General features: G+C 30.5%; 1 protein-coding gene across 6 annotated transcripts in view; it reads left to right on the top strand.

Annotated features, from left to right (window-relative positions):
* Positions 1-20,054, top strand: part of LOC118184916 (Fanconi anemia group A protein-like) — a 63,047-nt gene that overhangs the window by 13,568 nt on the left and 29,425 nt on the right. For 4 of the 6 annotated variants that reach the window (XM_085810493.1, XM_085810492.1, XM_085810494.1 and 1 more), the window contains 9 exons: positions 1,704-1,777; positions 2,221-2,324; positions 5,366-5,439; positions 9,714-9,747; positions 9,830-9,869; positions 10,099-10,211; positions 10,413-10,489; positions 18,114-18,255; positions 19,433-19,569. In XM_085810493.1, coding sequence (XP_085666619.1) covers positions 1,704-1,777; positions 2,221-2,324; positions 5,366-5,439; positions 9,714-9,747; positions 9,830-9,869; positions 10,099-10,211; positions 10,413-10,489; positions 18,114-18,255; positions 19,433-19,569 — 795 coding nt within the window. The remainder of the gene's footprint in view (positions 1-1,703; positions 1,778-2,220; positions 2,325-5,365; positions 5,440-9,713; positions 9,748-9,829; positions 9,870-10,098; positions 10,212-10,412; positions 10,490-18,113; positions 18,256-19,432; positions 19,570-20,054) is intronic. The other 2 variants (XM_085810496.1, XM_085810495.1) reach the window with 1 other exon arrangement.

Raw genomic sequence — 20,054 nt, 5'->3', positions numbered from 1 at the left:
GCATAACCATTCTTTCAGCTGCCATGATCATAACCCTTCTTCTGGCAACCATGCTCATAACAATCGTTTCATTTTAGTAATGTATATTTTTGTATGTGTTCTATTTGTTGTATTCCAAGCTCCAACGAGTTTTAATACACAGTGATATTTTTTGCCTTAAACATTGTTTTAAAATATGACCTTGTGCAGTTTAGAAGCAGTGGCAGAAAGTACAATAAAAGGCTTTAGTGTGAAATTGTTGATTGACGACAAATTTTGTTCAATTTTGGTGATGAAACCCCATATCTGGTTACCATGATAATTTTATCTTGTTTTTAGCTTCCTGATTTTTTTTAAAGTGAAAATAGGTCGATGTGTACATGGACAAAGTCAAAGCGCAATGCCGAGTTTGTGCTATGTGATTTTTTTTAAATGAAAATAGATCTATGCACCAAGTTTGTGCAATTCTTTGACTTCGTATTTTTGTTTTGTCTTGCGACCATCTTGAAATGTGCCTTCCTGGCACCAATGTTGGCATCAAAAAAAGAATCTCCAAAAAACCAAAGGGCACCCAATTGTAAACTTTTACCCAGTAAAATTTTGGCAGTAATTTGGCAAATATTTTTTGAAAATATTCTAAAGCAAGCAATGAGGAAATGCATTTTCCAGATAGCTGCCCTTGTGAAGATTGCACGAAGTTACACTCTACAATTCTATGATATTTTTGAAGTGAAAACAGGTTGCTGTGTACTGGAAAAAAAAAAAAATGTTGAGAAATTCAGAGAAAGATGCAAGTGATATTCTTTTTAATGTATGATATAATTCATATTTGTATTTTAAGTTGCCAAAGTATGATTTCTTTTCCTATGTTGATGTTGTTTACCAAGCTTACTATAAATATCGATAGTTTGGGAACCTTTCTAAAAAAGAAGGCACAAAAACCACCAACTTGCACATCCTAAGTTACTTTTATATTTTTATCTGGAAAAAAAGTGGCCATATTGCGCCAAGATGGTTGCAATGGTATGTAAGTACCGTATAATTTTTCCAACATTTCTTCAAGTCATCAAAACAATGTTCACTAAATATGCATAACATTTGGTTTAATATTCAATATGTTTTCAAATCTCTGTCCTTTTATAGCCATCTTAAGCTTTGGAAGAAAAAGCTTGCAATAATTTTGAAGAATATGGTAGATGGTTTATCACTGCACTGCTAAGGCCTGCTTGACTACGAATTCCCATTAACTGTGCTTTGCATAGCACTCAACAGTGAACATGCATTTAGAATATATTCTCATGAAAATCCATCTTAAACTGGACCAGAAAACAGTTTTCCTGGCCAGTTTTACTTCAGTCAGTCTGTATAAAGCATGAATTGTCTATACATGCATAGATATTGAATAGATGATTTATGATATATATAGATAGGTATTGGAAAGGATGTGATAAAACACATTTGTAGAATAATGCAGTTTATGCATCCCATTTGAACTAGCAGTCAACTTTGTGAATTGATAACCAATTTATTGAAATAAAAAAACCATTTGAATCGATACTTTATGATAGGCAATAAGAAATGAACAGAAAAATAGACTAGTCAAAATAAAATAAGAAGAAGATAGTAAAAAGTTTTTTAATCATTTAAGGTAATTGTGATAAATATTGCACCTCAAAAATATGTACAAGGTATAACATTTTTTTACTCGTATTTTCCTTCTTCAGGAGCTTCCCCCAATAGAATTTTTGTGGAATCTTCATGTTTTTCAAGTTATGTCTTTTGAAGTTTATCTTTCGTTGTAAGTACTAAGTTTTAATTATATTAACTCTTTATTCATAAAGTTAATTTTTTAGAGATATTTTTAAAGTTTGAGGGGAAAATCTCCTAACGATCTGACTAGATGATCTAGATAATGATCTGATTGAAAAATGAAAAGACAGTGACATTTATTTTATTACCAATGATAAAAACCTTTGATTTAGAGTTTAATATAAAAGGAATTAATATATTTTGTTTTGTAAAAATATGTGTAAATTGTAAATATTAATTTTTTAGTTTAATTTCTTTTTGAATTATTTATCCAATCACTGAAAAATTATTCTAACATCTTTTCAAAAATTAAAAATATCTTATGAAATAATCCTTTTAGCTGAAATTTCTTTTTATACAAAAATGTTTGATTTTTTTAAATTTATCTACATACAAATTATAGATATCTTAAGTTAATTTATTATTTTATAGTCTCGGTACTCAGCCAAAACAGTTTGCAAAATTTAGAGAAAATATTTTAGGGCTTTGTTTTTTAGAAGATGGAAAAGAAGAATATTCTTCTTTTGTGCAATCAGGTAATTTGCTGTATTTCTTCTGTATTCTTCTGAATTTATGTAATTACTTCTTTTGGTTGCTTTTGAGCCATCAGTATATATGGAAACGTAATCACTGTATTTATGTAATTACTTCTTTTGAATTTTTTATTATTATTTTCTGTGAATATTTTAAAAATTTAAAGCTTCAGTTAACTCTGGATTATTAGAGTCAATGTCCACAGTTAATCTGAGGGTAGTTAAAAGCTACTGGTGTAATAGAAAGAGTGTTTTTCAAGAGTGTCTGATAAATTATTCTTCGCAGACTAAAAAATATTTTGCTTAATTATTTTTAAGAATATTTTCTTGGGTCATCAAAATATTTTTGCTCCTTGAAGACTGATGGTGGATTTTTTGGCACATAACCCTGAAAGGTTATATGTGCCAGACAAATGTCAAATATTGTAATGCACTTATATAACCATGTGAGCTGGTAAAAATGATAGGTGCTGTGAAGAAAAAGTGTATGAAACTCGGATGATTTCAGATGGGAAACAAGGATAATCAAAACACACGAAATACGTTAAAATACCAAGGAATATCTTCAAAATTATATCTAATTATATAATAAAGACCTGTCTCTTTCAGGTACTGAAATAAATTAGAATTAACCTCTTTTCACATTATTTGGTCAAGAGGTAAGTCACTATCTCTAAAATGTTTGTTGGATTAGTACGCTCAGTTAAAGATTAAGTAAGATCTGTTAAGATTACGACACTCAGTTAAAATGCGACAAACTGATAAAACAACATTACAATTGGGAAAAATAGGTTCACTTTCACCTTTTAAAAGATGATTATGGGTAACTCAACAGTGACTAATTCTAACCGAGTTAAAATTACTTCCTCCTCCAGTTTCCAGTAGCCTTTTAATATTCTACTTTATGCTTCATGCTTTGCAGCTTGTTACTTACCTGAACATTCCACAGTTGCTGCCATTTATTTATGATTTTGCTGTTGATGATCATGTTGATATCTCTGATTGAAGCAAACCAAGGGGAGAAATGTACAGCAGATTTCTCTATAATGTCTGCCCATCTGGTTTACCTTAATACCTGTATATCCATCCAGGAAGCGAACAATAGAGAATCTGATATCCACGAACAGCTAAATTCAAATGCAATTTTTAAGTTTCAATTGTTACAAAATTCCAGATTTCTAGAGTAGGCACTATTAACCAAGGAGGAATTTCGTAATTTCAAGGGAGGGAGGAATGTTGTCAACCTTTTTATTTATCTACGAAGTGCAGTAAATCCGGACATCCATTATCCGGAATGATCTATAATCTGGACCTCAAAGCCACAAATTTTTTTTATATGCATGTACGCATGCATATAAAAAACGCATGCTTTTGTATGCATGCGCGTAATGCTTTTATGCATACGCGTTTAATATTTATGCATGTGCGTTTAGCACAAAAAACGAAGCAACTTAAACAACTTACATTGAAATTAATGTTTAATAAAGTAAACAAATAAACATTAAGCTCTTTTTTTTTTTTTTTTTTTTTTTTTTTTTTTGTAAATTTTGATATTCTTTAGATCATAATTGCTCTTTATTTCATAAATTACGGTTTCATATTTTTAATTGTATAATTTCTGCATGCCATCTTACCAGATTTAAATTCATGATCTATAATCCGGAAAAACCCTTAATCCGGAATCGCCGAAGTCCAGATGAGTATGGATTACGGACTTTGTGCTGTATTTAGTTTTAGTTTATGAATATAAAAAACTACTTTTATTCAAGCTTTTGTATTTGTAAATACTTTTTCTTGTTTAATTTTAAAACTAAAAAATAATATAAATTTAAATAAATGCATATGCATTTTTCAAATTTTAGAAAAGAGGGAAGGGGGAATGATGACTTAGCAGTAATGAACGTGATGCATGGGGCAAAAAAGTTTGAGAACCCCTGTTTTTCAACTCAGACTATATGGGTGAGGATAAATAAGAAACGTTTTCTGGGATGTACTTGATACATGTGAAATGGCAATTGACTTCAACGTGAGCACTGAGAAAGTGTCATGCCTGTTTTCCCTCTTTATGGTTTCTTATTACAAAAGGTGCTCCAGCATAATTGGTTGCTTTTGAGCCATCAGTATATATGGAAACGTAATCACTGTATTTATGTTGTCTAAGCATCTATAAAATGCTTATGAAAAAGCATTTTATAGATGATGTCACTTGTACTGCTTTTATTCAAATGATGGAAAACCTCAAATTGGATTTGTACATTTTCCCAAAGTGTGATTTCAAAATGCTTTACTGTATAGGCATTCATGTCAGTTAGGATACATTCTTCAATCATTGGCCAGACTTTTAAAAGGAAAACACTAAATGATTGTGCTTCAAACAAGTCATCATACAGAGTGGTGTTACTAGGGTGTCCCAGTTGTGATAATATATTTAAATAATGACTGGTGATGGAGGGCAGGGACACCTCATGTCTAACATAGGTAAGCAGGTGTATGTCCCTCGTTCTTTCCAATCCAGAACAACAGCTTCCAAGGACAGCAAGAGAGCTGCCTCCGGAGTTTATATATTTTAAGCACAAGATCTTGCATAGCTATTGTTTTTTACATTGGTAATAGTAGCTTGGTAATACTACAGAGGGGCATCCTTTGCACTCACAACTGCTCTCACCTTAACTGGAGAGATAGTTCAAAAGACTAAAAGTACAGACCATGAACAGGAGAAATCCTAAATGCCTGGCACATACCTGGAGAGCCTGATGGTGAAAAGGATCTAGTTTCGATAACACATAATTATGACTTGCTGAGCCATAATTAATGCTGAGTGTATTCAGAATTTGCTCCTTGAAGGAAGATCTATGTCATTCTCCCTGAAAATGAATAGCATTTCTCAGTATAAAAAGCATCAGTTTGAAGTTTAATTTTGCCTATCTATATATTGGTTTGATTCTTTTTTATATTTTACATATCTATTAATTTTCTTAATATTTCATAAATGTGAGCATGTTATATATTTCAAATTTTCAGTTTGGTTTTACTTTTAAATATAGGTGTACTTTCTTATATTGTAAGAAAAGCCTACCCAGCTGGACAAATAGATGATGCAAGAGATAAATTGAAAAAAGTAAGTTCTTCCACCCTTCTACAAGCATTATTTTTGTTTCAATAATATCAACTGCAGAATAAATAAAAAAAGCATTTGTCTTATAATATTATAGATTTTAATACTTTTCACAGTACACACAGTTATGATTTGTCTAGTCGAAGTCATTGGGATAGTTTTTAGAAATGGGAGTTTAGGGTTGTGACATTTATTCAGAATTTTGTAGTAGGACATTATCAGATGCAATATTGGAAGAGAAGTTAGTTCATAAGATTTTGAGCCTATTAAACCTACTGAAGTTCACTGTGGGTAAAATAATTATTAAATGAAAAAGGAATGAAACAATAACTATAAAGCAGCTATTTGTAGCCTTCATAAATTCATGCATTAAGATAGCCAATATTGCAAAGACCAGTAATCTGAAAAAATCAGTTTGTTTCCACGGGCAAAAAATGGATAGAGTAACTTTACCAGGCATTAAGATATATCATAACATGACTCTTTGAGCCAAGTTAAAATATATTATTATCATGGAAAAGATCTTGCCTATAAGCCAGATAATACAATCAGTTCTGGAGATTACTGGGGTACTAAGTTCATCAGAATTGAAATATTGACCAGTAGAAATATATTGTGCAGAGGAATACTGCATTATGAAGAACTGGTATTATGAGAAGTATTATAATAGGGTCCTTGCTGTTGCTGGTTACCTCACAGTTATGCTGTGTATGTAAATTTCGTAAGTTACATTGTGTAGCTAAGCTGCAGCCATCTAACAAATTGAGCCTTGCTACACTTGACACATACGGATGCAGACTATGCGTGTAATCTGTAGGTACAACTGTAGTCTTCATGTTCCTAACAGCTGCAACACCCTAACTATTTCCAAATACATTTCACAGGATTTGAAGAAGACGAAAGGATGTGTATAGAAGAATTTGATCATCTTTCTGAAAAGTACAGTGATCAATCAGTTCTGATCGTACAATATTATTCATAAAAAGTTTAGACATAATGATCAGATAATGTTATATTTACAGTGAAATCCAAAAAAGTTCCAACTTTAATCCAATTGATCACCTGCACATTAACTTATAACAGTCATTATATGCTGGCCTGTAGATATCTGTAATCGGAAGCTGCCATATCAGCTGCTGTAAAGAATGGCACCAAACTCCAGCTATAATATTCTAAATAGTAAAATTTTCAAATTCCAGCTTAATATTCTAAATGTGTAAAGTTTTACTTGCCAAGTATGATAGCAAAGAGTGGACAGATGTTCTTTCATGTATATAAAACATTGATTAAATGTCGTACTTTATCAAGCATCTTAATACTTCTAAGAATATGGTGTGTGATCCAAACAATATTTTAATCCAGTAAAAATTAAAATTATCCTAAATTTATAAAATTGATTTTATTTAAATAAACCACTCTGTGTTACTCAAAGAATAGTTCTAAACAAAAACATAGACAGTATTTTTATTAAAACAAATTTTCAGTATTGTACTTGAAAAAATAAAATATAAACACAGCTGAATGCTTATGAGTTTTTGATGAACAAGTGGATTCAAGAAGCGGTTTTTATTTGGCATATTAATCTTGGATACTGAGACAACAGTTCAACAATAAAGTAACCTGTAAACTTCTTTTCTTTAGAGTCTTTTGGCTAGCTTATAATCAAGGGGAAAAAATGCCTTCTGCACTTTGATATCTCAACAATAAAGTAACCTGTAAACTTCTTTTCTTGAGAACTCTTTTGGCTAGCTTGTAATCAAATGGGGAAATGCCTTCTGCACTTTGATATCCTATGCAATGCATTCCTAGGCAAAGCACCATCTCTTTGTGGGTCCTCTTCTTTTACCTAAACATTTCAAAAATCACAGGGAGATAAATCAGGATTGTCCAGAGTTTGAAATATCATATTTTAATCACTACTTTTTACTTCTCTTTGGAATTCGTTGCACCAGTTAAACCCTGACATATGTCACAAAACTTCATCCTTGTATACCACATTTAATAGACAAACTATCTCTTCTTGCTGTACACTTTCAGCAGACATCTGGATCACAATGAAATTCATCGCAGTGTTCATTTATGTTTAGTCAGGTGTTTGAAGTCATGAATGCAGGTTCCTGGGCAGCATTCTACAGTGTGTTGCATATATGAAAAGATTTTTTGAAGATATCTTTGATAAATGTGGCTTTGGCATGAAGTTGAAAACATAGATAAAATAGCAATAATTGGGAGACTCAAATTACATTGGGTGAAGTAATCTCTTTTGAATGTAAAAGTCTTTGTTAGCATAGAGAAGATCATAAGTTGTGAAGAAGATAAGCAATTATATCTAATTGATGCAAAATCATTTCAGTGTAAAGTCTTTTTGAGAGCCAAGTGAGAGAGCAACTTTCATGGAGGTTGAGCTGTTTGTTAGAATATCAAGGATCATCTAGTCAGCTGACTTGCTAGATGATGGGGCAAGAGTGTGAAAATGCAGTTTGGTTATTCTCAGAAAAATATGAGGTAGGAGGGATTTCAAAGCCATACAAAAATTTGTGATTGGTTACGCAAATTTGGCAGAAAGTGGGGATAACTTTGCGCATTGAACAATTATAATTACTAAATGTGAAGTTGAGGCTATGAAGCAGTATAAAAGATTGAGAACTTAAGCTAAAAATTACTTCAGTAATTTTGAAGGTCATAAAAACATTAGTTTAGCACTCTTAGTAATGTACCAGACCTTCTGGTATATTCATGTCATTAATATTGTAGGCTAAGCTTGAAATGCTCACATAATTAATTTTAGAAATTTTTTATGAATTTCGTTGCTAATTTGGCCGTATAGGTCTTGATTTGTAAGACTTTAAGTTCATCATGCATTGCAAGATTACAAATGAACCAGTGACTATTCGTAATCTGACTTAGCATAATATGTTATAAAATTTGGGATTTATTCAGGTGCAAACTGTCAAAACCCCATACAGGACAGGCATATGCCATAACTGGTTACAATATAGTCTTATAAAGGAGTAGCTTATTATCAGCAGATAAAAAAGGAGTTCCAAGAACATTTATATTTGAAGATTAAACATCCTGCTTGAGAATAAGATAGATCACTAAAACATTGTGCATTTAATGTGTGCAATAGTTAAGTACATCAATAAAAAGAATTTTTTTTTTCCTTATTTCTATATTCACCAATATTACCAGCTCAGACCACATAATCATGAAATAACTCGTATTTTTTTGGGGGGGGAGGAGGGATATTGGTTTCTGTAGCTCATGAATAATATATATATATATATATTTTGCATTAAACCTTTTTTTCAAGTTGAAATTGAAAATCACTTTCTTTAGCTGTGTTGTTTAAATGCTGTACCTACTCTCACAATTGATGATGATTATTAAAAAACAAAAATTAGAAATTCCATTCATGGTTTTAATAATTTTCTTCCCCCCCACACCTGTGTATTTTATTTATATATTTCTCTTTTCTGTATGAATTTTATTTTTATTATATTGTGGCATGTGCACAGGTTCGTAATAGATCGGATGCACGTGGACTCTTATCTGAGTTCTGGGACTTTCCACAGAAATTTTTGTACAGGGGTTCATAGTATCACAGAATACAATCAGTAATTTCACTTTGAACTAATAAGAAAGCTAAACACAATGCAATGCAAATTGCATCTAAAAATGCACTTTGCCAATTTCAATACTGTGAAGTAAGTCGCTCTGAACTAACAACTCACAACAACTGCCACTACTCAGGAACAGATGCTTTCTCCGGTCTTATTTAGTTTTCACCCAGCCGCCAAGATATTTGTAGTACTTTCTGCTTCTCGAAATTGGTGGAAGGCAGGCCAAGTATGGTTACAGAGCATCTAAAATCAATAACAGTTATTCAGTTGCAATATCTATTACAGTGACACAGGGGCTACCAAAATGTGGCCAAGCTTGGCGACTTTTGGCAATTTCTTGCCAAATTTGGCAACAAAAATTAGTCACCAAAAACCAATGTCAGCTTGCTGACATCTCACAAATTTAGCAAGATAGCTATTTACTCAGTATTAAATAGACTTGCCCCTGTATTCTTATTTTTTCAGTAGAGCATCCTCCCTGTAGTCTTTCATACTACATCATACAGAAAAATACAATTTCACATATAACTTCGCTAAAATTATACTTATTTGTACAAAATTTGAAACAATATTGAATTATGCATCATATTATATTTAAATTTTATAAAATTGTATTTGATATGTCATTATATTTTGCTTTTTTCTATATTTCAGATCTGCATGTTATTAATTAAAGATATTTTAATAGGTAAATATTTGTGTTTAATTAATTTATTAAATATGTTTGTTATGTTGATTTGGGGCTCTATTTCTAACCTATGTTTATATAGGTATTTATAATTTGGATGATCAAAATGGAAAATATAAAAGGTTAGTATTACTTTTAATATTAGAATAATTGTATTTTTTAATTTAATCAGATTTCAATAATTCGTATTATTTCATTGTTTTTAAATTAAAAAAATACTTGATTTACTTGCATACATAATCTTTAATATTTCATTTTCATAATTTATTAAGTAATTGCATATATTATCTGCCATAATTTCCTTATATACTTATTTTATAGATTAGTTTTTATTCATTTTAAATTTCATAGATTGGAGCCAATTTTTAATCTGTGGAACTCTGGAACATTAGAAGAATTTTCTTTGTATCAGTTTTGTTTGTTTGCATTGACTCAGTATTTAGAATTGCAAGCAGCATCTACCGGTAAGCTATATTTATGGTAAAAATTTAAATGTCTTCTGTAAATGGTACTTGAAATTTAAATTTTATCTCTACTTACTTTGCTTGATTTTTTGTTAAAAGGACTGTTTTGTTAAAAAACCAGTTTTGTAAAACTGGCTTTTGATACTTAATAAAAATCAATTTTTATAATTTAAATGATAGTTGTTACAAATTAATTTGTAGATGCTGATGTGTATCTCCTACTGCCAAGTTTTCACAATCGAACTGCTCCTTTTCATTTGCTTGATATTTTACAAAGGGTAAAATAAAGTTTTAATTTTTTTTCATTTATATTCCTAACATTTCAGAACTGAATCTTTTTTTAATAGTGTAAGAGTTTTATTAAATGTTGTATACTATTTCATTTTATATCCAAGAAACTGAAATGTTATTTTATCGAAAATAAATCTTATTTTGTCAAAGACCTTTTTTTTTTTTTTTTTTTTTTTTTAATTTTTTTTTTTTTTTTTTTTTTTTTTTTTTTTTTTTTTTTTTGTGCATATGTATGTGTTTGTTTCTCAAAATGATTTTTTAAAATTCTTCTTATTGTTTAAATATAGCTTAACATTTAGAAAATACTTTATGGTAATTTAATACTCAACTTTTATTGTTAAAAAAGGTTCTGTATTTAGTTTTACTGAAAAGTATGATATTTAGATTATTAATGCATATTTTCTAAATGTGAGCATTATATAATTGGCAGCAAAGAGTTGTATCAAGGAGTGTTTTGGGTTTGAAGGGTAATAAGTCAGCACTGACAAACTAGTAAATAACATAAAACGCATGGAAAACTTGCTTGCCTTAATACTGTTGAAACAGTATTTATGTATTCAGTTGATTGTTCAAGTGTTACTGTCATGCATCTTTACAAGAATTGTACCAAATTATATCAGTCTACTTTTCACATGCATTGCTTCACGTTGCTTGTACATTCATATTTCTCTTGCAGTTGTTGAAGTTATAAACTTCTAGTCTATTATTCAACCTCAGTCTAGTTTTCCATAGTGCTTGTCTGGTACACTCAAGTATCATGTTCTTTCAATTTATACTACTGTGCATGCAGTGGCAGAAATCTGTGCCATTTAGTCAGTTTGACTACTATAAATGCTTTGAGAAGAAAATCAACTGAAAAACTTATGCAGTTCCTTTTTTTAAGTAATTTGCTATTGATGTAAGAACCAGCTTAGAATTAAATTCATTGGAACATTCTCTTACTGTCCTATCCCCTCATGCATCAGTTCTGTTGTCAAAAGTGTAGAAAAGAACTTATCATAACTCAAGATTCACAGTTAGCTTTTTCAGCCCCCAGGGACAGTTGAAGATTTTGTGCCCCATCCTGTTTGCCAAGAATGGGAAAAAAATCATTTTAAAATTTGGTAACATCAATTTAGCGTCCCCTAGATGTTGCTTCCAGAGACAGATGTCCCCCCTTGTTCTCCCTAGCTATGCCACTGCATAACTCCAGCTGTATGTGTTGGGAAATTTGTTAAGAACAGACAAATGCCAGCAATACTTCAGATGTGTAGTATACTACCTCGTCCACAGTGAAGATACATACATAGAAATTCAATATAATAATTCAACTTCTAGAAAATTATGAATAAGAATTGCAAAGCATAAGAAAGATGTTTACAAATTCTATGCCAATCATTGCATCAGCAAAAATAGAAAGTCTTTGATTAAATACTCTTTGGAGCATCCGTCTCAATAATTGAAAGTGACAGAACCAAAATTATCAACAAGCCCTCTTCAAATCTCAGAAATGGTGGCATTTCGCACTTGGCTATGTTTATATCACAGATATTCCTTTTAATATACCATATATCTGGACTTGCTGAGAAATAAAACCGTATTCTAAGCAGTCCTCCAGAAAACGGTAAATGAGGGGAATGTGATCAAGGCATTCAGTTCAGCTCCAGGTGATAAAGCAGATGGGTTGTCTGTGAGTTTCTGTTTTATTGTTTAAATGTAGTTTTAGAATGGCAATTTAAACGTGTTAGAAAAATAAAATGTAAAGGTTCTGAAAAACCTTTGGAAAAAGGGCAATGAGTTGCAAAAGATTAAGAAAATATGATTTAGTGTGAAGTTGTCTTATATATGCAAGCCTCTCTTTTACCCCTTCCAATTCGTCTGCAAAAATTCAGATTTATCTTAAATACAAATTTATCTATTCAGGTTAATACAGTTATGAAAAATGTCATTCCTTTTCTTGAATATGCTAATATCCTAGTGTTCAAGTAATTAAATTGCTACTTATGTGTAGAAAATTGATGCTTAAGACCAGTGTCTTGCAGAGGCCTATTATAAACTTGGCTATTACAAACTACTACAGTACGGCACAGAGATCCTGACATCAAGTAACCAAAATAATATACTATGTAGACCTCCCTAGATACCTGTTTAATTCTTTATTTTTTCTGCTGACGTATGGGTACAAATAGGCAAGATATCAGAATTTCACCATTGGTTATACAGATGTAGTCCCAATGCACTAACTATACAGTTCCACCCTAGTTCTGGTAGAGAGTACCCTGCGAAGAGTAATCCTCTACCCCTGTCATGCGAGAGGATCAGCTTGCCACTGTTTTGAATGACTCCATGCTGCAGAGATATTATACACTTACAAACATTCATGTCTTTTCCAGGATTTGAATCCAGGCCTATCGGTACAGTAAGCTTATTTATAGTCAGCATCACTAAGCACTGTGCTGATAAGGGCAGCATTTTTTTTCTCACAATGTATAGGAATGGATAAAATGATATTCAAGTAAAAACAAATGTGCCATTAATTAATTTTTCTTTTAATTAACTAAATTGTTCCTCCTGGCCCCAAAAACATTATTACGTGCCATAATATCGAATCATTCTGCGTGTTGTTTCAGCTCTAAACACCTGCCGTAGCAAATCACTTTCTTATTTTCAGATCTCGAATAGTTGTAAAGGAGCAGCATTTCTCTATTTTATCTATCCCAGAACACAGTAATCGAACCCTGAAGACCATTGTTTATTTAAAGTGGAGCATTGCACTTCCCCCCCCCCTGAGTTAGCAGAGAAGAGGGAAAAAAATTAGATATTGATGACTTAAACTCAGCTAGAACTGAGAATAGCACTTTTCCTTAATTTTCTGATTTGATCTAGCGTATTTTTTGTTCAATTTATTATTGTTATTGTTATCTTATGAAAATTATAGTTTTAGTGAAAGATAATATCATCATTTTTACCCTTTCCTTGAAATTTTGTATCTATCAATCAGTCGATGGATATTGGAATTTTGTCTGCATTGAAATGTGGGTAAAAAGTAGCCTTTTTAAAACAGATGCAGCAGTAAAACTGTCCTAGGGTTTCATGCATATGGGTTCATAATAGATTGAATGTACGCAGCTCCAATAATAGGTTGATAAAATTTAATGTATCCAAAGAAACACTTCAGAGATCTGGAACTTTCCATAAAAATAGTTGTACAACTCCTCATAATATAACAGAATACATACAGTAGTTGCTCTTCAAACTACTAAGAATGTTAAACACATGTAATGCAAAGTGCATCTAAAGAGAAAGCTATCTGGAATATATCTCACTGTGAACTTATGCTGAACTGACAACTCGCAACAGCAACAACTCAGAGCAACAGCAACAACTCAGAGCTCTCAATGGCCTTACAGAGTTTTCACCCAATTGCCTAGATACTACCAAGATACCCAACTTTCTGCTTCTTGTAACTTACTGGAAGGCAATATGAGGACTGAATTACAGTAACAGCTAATACAGTAATCAATCATATTTCTTCAATTACAATACCTGTTATGGTGATACAGGGACTGGCACCAAATGTTCGCCAAGTTTGCCACCAAAAATTAGTCTCCAAAGCCGGTGTCAGCTTGGCGATATCTCGCGAAATTACCAAGATATCCATTTACTCAATGTTAAAGGGACTTGCCCCTGTATTCTTACTTTTCTGGCATAGCTTTTCTCTCTAAAATTTTTTTATGTTACAGTACACAAAAAAATACGACAGTTTCACATAATTCACAATAACAATTTCACATAACGTTGTAAGCAAAATGGCAGGCAACATCTTCATTTCATCTTTGAATCACATTTAAATTTCATGAGGTGGTTCTTCAAGTACAGTTTTTGTACAGTATATCTCTTTATTGAAGAAATAGGATAGTTACTTCTTCATCTCCTGGCAAATTTAAAATCATAAAAATCTTTTTTCAATTAAAAAAAATTATAATTAGAGGAAAAACATGGTTGCATCAGGAAAACAACTAATATCAAACTGGGGTTGCCTGCCACCGAGGAAATATGCCCCCACCCCCAAAATAAAAAACACAGCAAATATTGCTCAAATTTGTAATGTGATTAAGAGCTGAGTTTATTTAACATAATTTTTACATAATCTTCACCATCCAGTGCACTATTTAATCTTTATTGCTTGCCTAATACAAAGATCAGTATGTATGATTAAGTAATCAGTATGTAAAGATTAGATCAGTATGTATGTTGATTTGGAAGCATACTGCAATGCTCAGATTCTAGCCTAAAGGGATTTCTTTCTCTCCCCCACAGGGATTGCAATCCAGTTTAGATGTAAATATTTAATTGTTTAAAAAATATCTCACAGAATTTGTTTGTCTTTGAGATGTTTAGTCTTTTGAATAAAATCTTGTTCACTGTTAGTAGGTGCAGTTGCAAGTTGCTAATATATAATATAAGCCCTTTGTGTTTTAAAAATGTTAATCTTCAATATTTTAAAAGCGCATTCCATAGTATATAACTAAATCATTTAAAATATAATTTTATATGTACTTCTTAAAGTTTTGTAATAAGTATTATTTAATATCATGTGTGTCATAAATAATCTAGATTTCAAAAGTTTTGTGCGTGGTCAGTTGCAAAATTTTTAATACTGATTTTCATTCAAGCTGTCTGCTTTCAAAATGCAATGTAATGGTTATGTATAAAGTTCCTCATAATTTGTAATATGTAGACATTTTATATGCAGTATCTATAAAAATCCTTTTGCTATCTTTATATTTGCAATCATTGGCTGTAGACATATAATTAATTTTTCATAACATGTGAATTGTAATATGTACCCATTTTTTGTGCAATATCTGTATAATTTCATTTGCTGTCTTTATATTTGCAACCATTGGCTTTCAATGTATACTTCTAGTAACACAAATGATTTCAAAAATGTATATTTAACTAAAAATGAAATATCAGCTTAGAACAAGTTTTTTTTATCTTAATACATTAAGTGAAAAATACTATTGTATCTTGAAAAATTTTAGATCGGCACATATTTTCTAAATGGAGATCTTTATTAAATTATTATTAATTATTCATAAAATTTATATTATTAATTATTCATAAAATTTATGTTTCAGAAAATGTAACAAATTTCAGTATTGGCAGATAGCCAATTCATAACATTATTTGCATAATTTAAAGGGAAAGAATATATCTAGTTTAAAGATTCTTTTTATTGATGCTAAATTCTGATCACAAAGTAATTAAACTGCATATGAATATTAATGATTAATTTTTAGCATTTAAGAACTTACAAGAAAATGCTTTTTAGATTATGATCCTGAAATAATAATGCTATATTTGAATATTATTAATGTATCTTTAACATTTAAAAGCTTACAAACTACTTGCATGGAAATGCTTTTAGCATACCAGATATAACAGAGTTCTAAATTAAAGAATGTTACACAGTGGTAAATCACAAAGGAATATGACTAAATGACATTAAAGAGGAGAAAAATTAGCCTCAAATTATTCTATTTTTTTTAACCAACCCCTCAAGCAAAGCTGAAAAAGATGGCAAAAATCTCTAATTTTAGAATTAAATATCTGGGTTAATTTTTATCACATAGGGTCAAACATTTTGTGTTTGTTTTTTATAAGCAATATTATGCCTATAGGGACATCTATTGTAAACATTTAGATTTAGTAATTTTTGCAAAATTAATTTTCAAATTAAAAAGTACCAAATCATGAATACTTGTGTCATTTAAAACATTTCTGCAATTTGAAGTATAAGTCTCTGACAAATAGTTGTGGAAATAAAGGTTGCATAAAAAATTTCTTGGACAAAATAGGTAATCTACACATTCTAGTGCACTTTTTCATTGTATATCATTCCTTGGTCTTTTATCTTTGTCTTTACATTGTTTTCCTTGCCTTTTTACTTTATACTTTGATTCTGTATCAATAATATCATTGTATGATAAAATTCTGTAGTTTTTATGCTACTTATCTTTAGTTATTTATATTACAGCTTAACTTCTAGTCTTTTTGAAAATTTAGATTTGAATCCTCGGCCATAAATTTTTTTAAAAATGTTTACTCATAAATTTTGTTTTTTCTTCTTGCAATAAAATTACAGAGCTAACTGTAGTAAAACAAATGCCCTTTTGAGAGATGTTAGATGAATTTAGGGGGAGAACACCAAATCTAGAATTGTTAATTTTGAGGTCACCATTTATTTTAAAAGCAGCTATCGTATTTTCTTATATCTTACATACACATACACATCTATCCCCTTGCACAGCTTAAAAGTCTTCACTGAGCTTTGCTTTTACAATTGTTAGTCATAATCATATGCTTCCAATTACTAAAGTATTTTAAATAGTCATGTTTTGGTAAATTAGTTTTGGACAAACAGCGAAATCTAACTACATACATAATATCAGTTTTTATATGTAGTTAATCTAGCAATAAATATCTCACACTATTTAATATCAGTTTATTATTGGTCTAAAAAGAATATTTAATAAGCCATACAAGGAAGTCGCATGGTGTCCATATAACATTTTTTTTTTTTATTAATGTGTCTGTTTTTAGCAATGGATTATTAATGTTGTGGCTTTTAGATATTTTATGATAACTGGATTTACATAGATTTATGATAACTGGTGTGTATTTTGTGTTTTAAATAACTTAAAAATAGTTTTGAAGTAATTCAAGCTGTGTTCTTATTACATTGTTTGTAAGTGAAATAATTGAATAAGTTGAATGAAGAACTGAATAAGTTGAAATTATTTAAGAGCTGTCATTAATTTTTATGACAGGCATAGAGAACTCATGTTCCAGCCATTACATTAAAAAAACTGTTACTCTGTATTATGAAATAAAATAATTCTTTTTTTAAATGACAAATGTTGCATTGATGGAACAAGTGGATAGGAAAGCCACATTACGCCCTCGCACCCTCAGGTAAAATGAAGCGGCCCTCTATTTCACAAGTGTGCAAGTGAGTAAAAAGATCTTGGGAGGATGTAAAGGCTGAAGTAATTGTTAAGTCCTTTAAGAAGTGTGGAATCAGTAATGCTCTTGATGGAACAGAAGACGACGCATTATTTGAAGAAGGTGATACTAGCGATGAAGGAAACAGTAGTGATGACGATATTGTCGTTTTCGATGATGATAGTGAAAAGGATTTTTATGGTTTTGAAAGTGAAAAGTTTTGAAAGTCTAATTTCATGATAGGCAACGTTTTCCTTGAATCTGCGTTTTTTGTTGTTTATGCTTTATTTTGTATTATGTTTGATTGCTTGCCGTTCATTCATTTATTCATTATTGAAATTTACATATCATGTTCAAAATAGCTTGCCATTTGTTAATTTTCCTTAATAAAAATATGTTTGGTAATTGCATTCAATGATTGTTTATTTGGCTTTTACGAAACATGAGAACTAAAAGAAACCACATTTTAATTTATTGTGGTACCGTGCTATTGCATGGACTATTGAAACTTTTTTTGTGTGTGGCCTACTAAATAAGGGTGCATCTTATATGCCGTCAAATACGGCATATAAAAATTTATGTAAACATACATTATAAAATTATTTTCTTTTGTTATTTTAGATAGTTGCATATCTTAAAAGTGATGAGGTGGAGAACATATTATATCCCGTCATAAGAAAAAGTGATGTAAATTTGGAAAGCTTGTTAGCTGTGATGTGTTGCGTAGTTATGTCACATAAGGAGGGATTTGCCATGATTTCAAGTAACTAATTGATTAACTTTCTTCTTATTCTGCCTTCTGTTTTGTTTCACTTAAATTTAAAATTTTGCTTATAGATCATATGTTAATATCAGTTAATAATAAAATACATAAATCTGAATTCTTCCAAAAATGAAAGAAATATTCATTAAATTTAATTTTTAAGGTTGTATAATACTTGATGGTGGCTTAGTATATGTGTCCTTTATATTAATTAAATATTTAAATCTTTCTATAATATTTCATACTTTTCATTTTTATCAATATTTAATATAAGCCTGAAAATATCGCTTTAAAAAGTCAATGCTTAGAACTTGATGAATGTCTCACACTTTTAATTACAAGCACTAAAATGTTAAATTTCTTTAAATAAGTTTGTATAGTAAATATCTTGGGTACTTTTCCGTTTTGCCGGTGCAGGCGATAAAGTCGCCAATAATGGTACAACTGATGCCAAACGGAATATCCTCGCTGGTAACCTTTTATGCCTCATTTCCAAAACAAGTCGCAGCCATTTCTTATCAGATTGATTGTTTCTTTCAATAATAGTATACAATTAGAATTTTTACCAAAGAGTTCAGTTTTATGCCCTAAGGCCATTTGCGGTAATTAAGTCGATTAGGCTGCAATCACACCACTCACCCGAAGCCAGAAATATAGAAAAGGCAAAATCAAGAGTTAAATTCATCAAATCTAATGAGAATGCACTAGCAAAGTAAAGCACTGCGGTTTTATATAATTTCTGAGCAAGCTATTCATATGAATTGAAATAATTCTTGCATTTAAACTTGTATTCCAAATTAAGATTTAACTTGAAATTATTGTAGATAATTACTGAGAGAATTAGATTTTTATAGCGTAGTTTACGTGAGATGACATCACTTGGGGTCACGGGAATCAGGATGTTGTACCATGAAAGCATAGTAAATTCTTAATTTAACCACTTTTTACAAATTTATTGGCTTTTTATAAAATTTAAATGATATTAAAATGTTTATGCCCTCAAAATAAAAGATTCTTAGAACCAACATTTGTTAACATTTTATATGTGTATGATATGTGTTGTCACCAATAAAGTCTGCTTGGTAAGATTTGCCCCAGCGAAACGGAAAAGTACAAAATAAAGTCAATAAGTTTGTGTAGTAAATATCTTGTTTTATACTTTTTTGTATTTTTGCAGAATTGGTAATTGGTCTGATGAAAGAAGGATTTGAAAATTTTGATAAAGTTCTTTTATATAGAGCCATATTATTTGGCCGACAAATAATGTTGAAAGATGAAGTGCCAATATCTGTATCCTATGGCCTGTGGTTTCAAGTATGCCTTTAGTTTTTTAATGTGTATTTTGTAATGTTAAAAAAGTGTTTTCATTTGAAATCACTAAAAGTGATAATTTGGGGAATCTTTTAATGACATGTTAATGTATGTGCAAAAATCAAAAAACATTTTTGCTATATAACAGTGGTCTTCACACTGTTATATAGCAAAAATTTTGTGAACTCAAGTAAACTCAAATATATGCTCAACTGCCAATTTTCTGGGATAATTAACAGCAGATGACTTAGTACTTGCAGTTGTTTTTATCCACAATAGTACTTAATTTGACTATATACAATCTGGAATGTATAAACATTGTTAAATCATTCATTCAAAGTAAATTGCTCATTTATAAAAATAAATAAAGTGTACTGCCATAAATTAATCCTTCCACTTCATATTCACTCCTATCAAAATATAAGAGTAGTATGCAGTACAAAGTCCAAAATACAGGCGTCCAATATTCAGAATAATCTATTATGTGA

The sequence above is a fragment of the Stegodyphus dumicola genome, chromosome 2, assembly GCF_044657685.1.
Source record: "Stegodyphus dumicola isolate Sdum_Otavi_A_Nest chromosome 2, ASM4465768v1".
NCBI classification, from domain to species: Eukaryota; Metazoa; Arthropoda; class Arachnida; order Araneae; family Eresidae; genus Stegodyphus; species Stegodyphus dumicola.
This window is presented reverse-complemented; position numbering and strand designations above follow the sequence as displayed.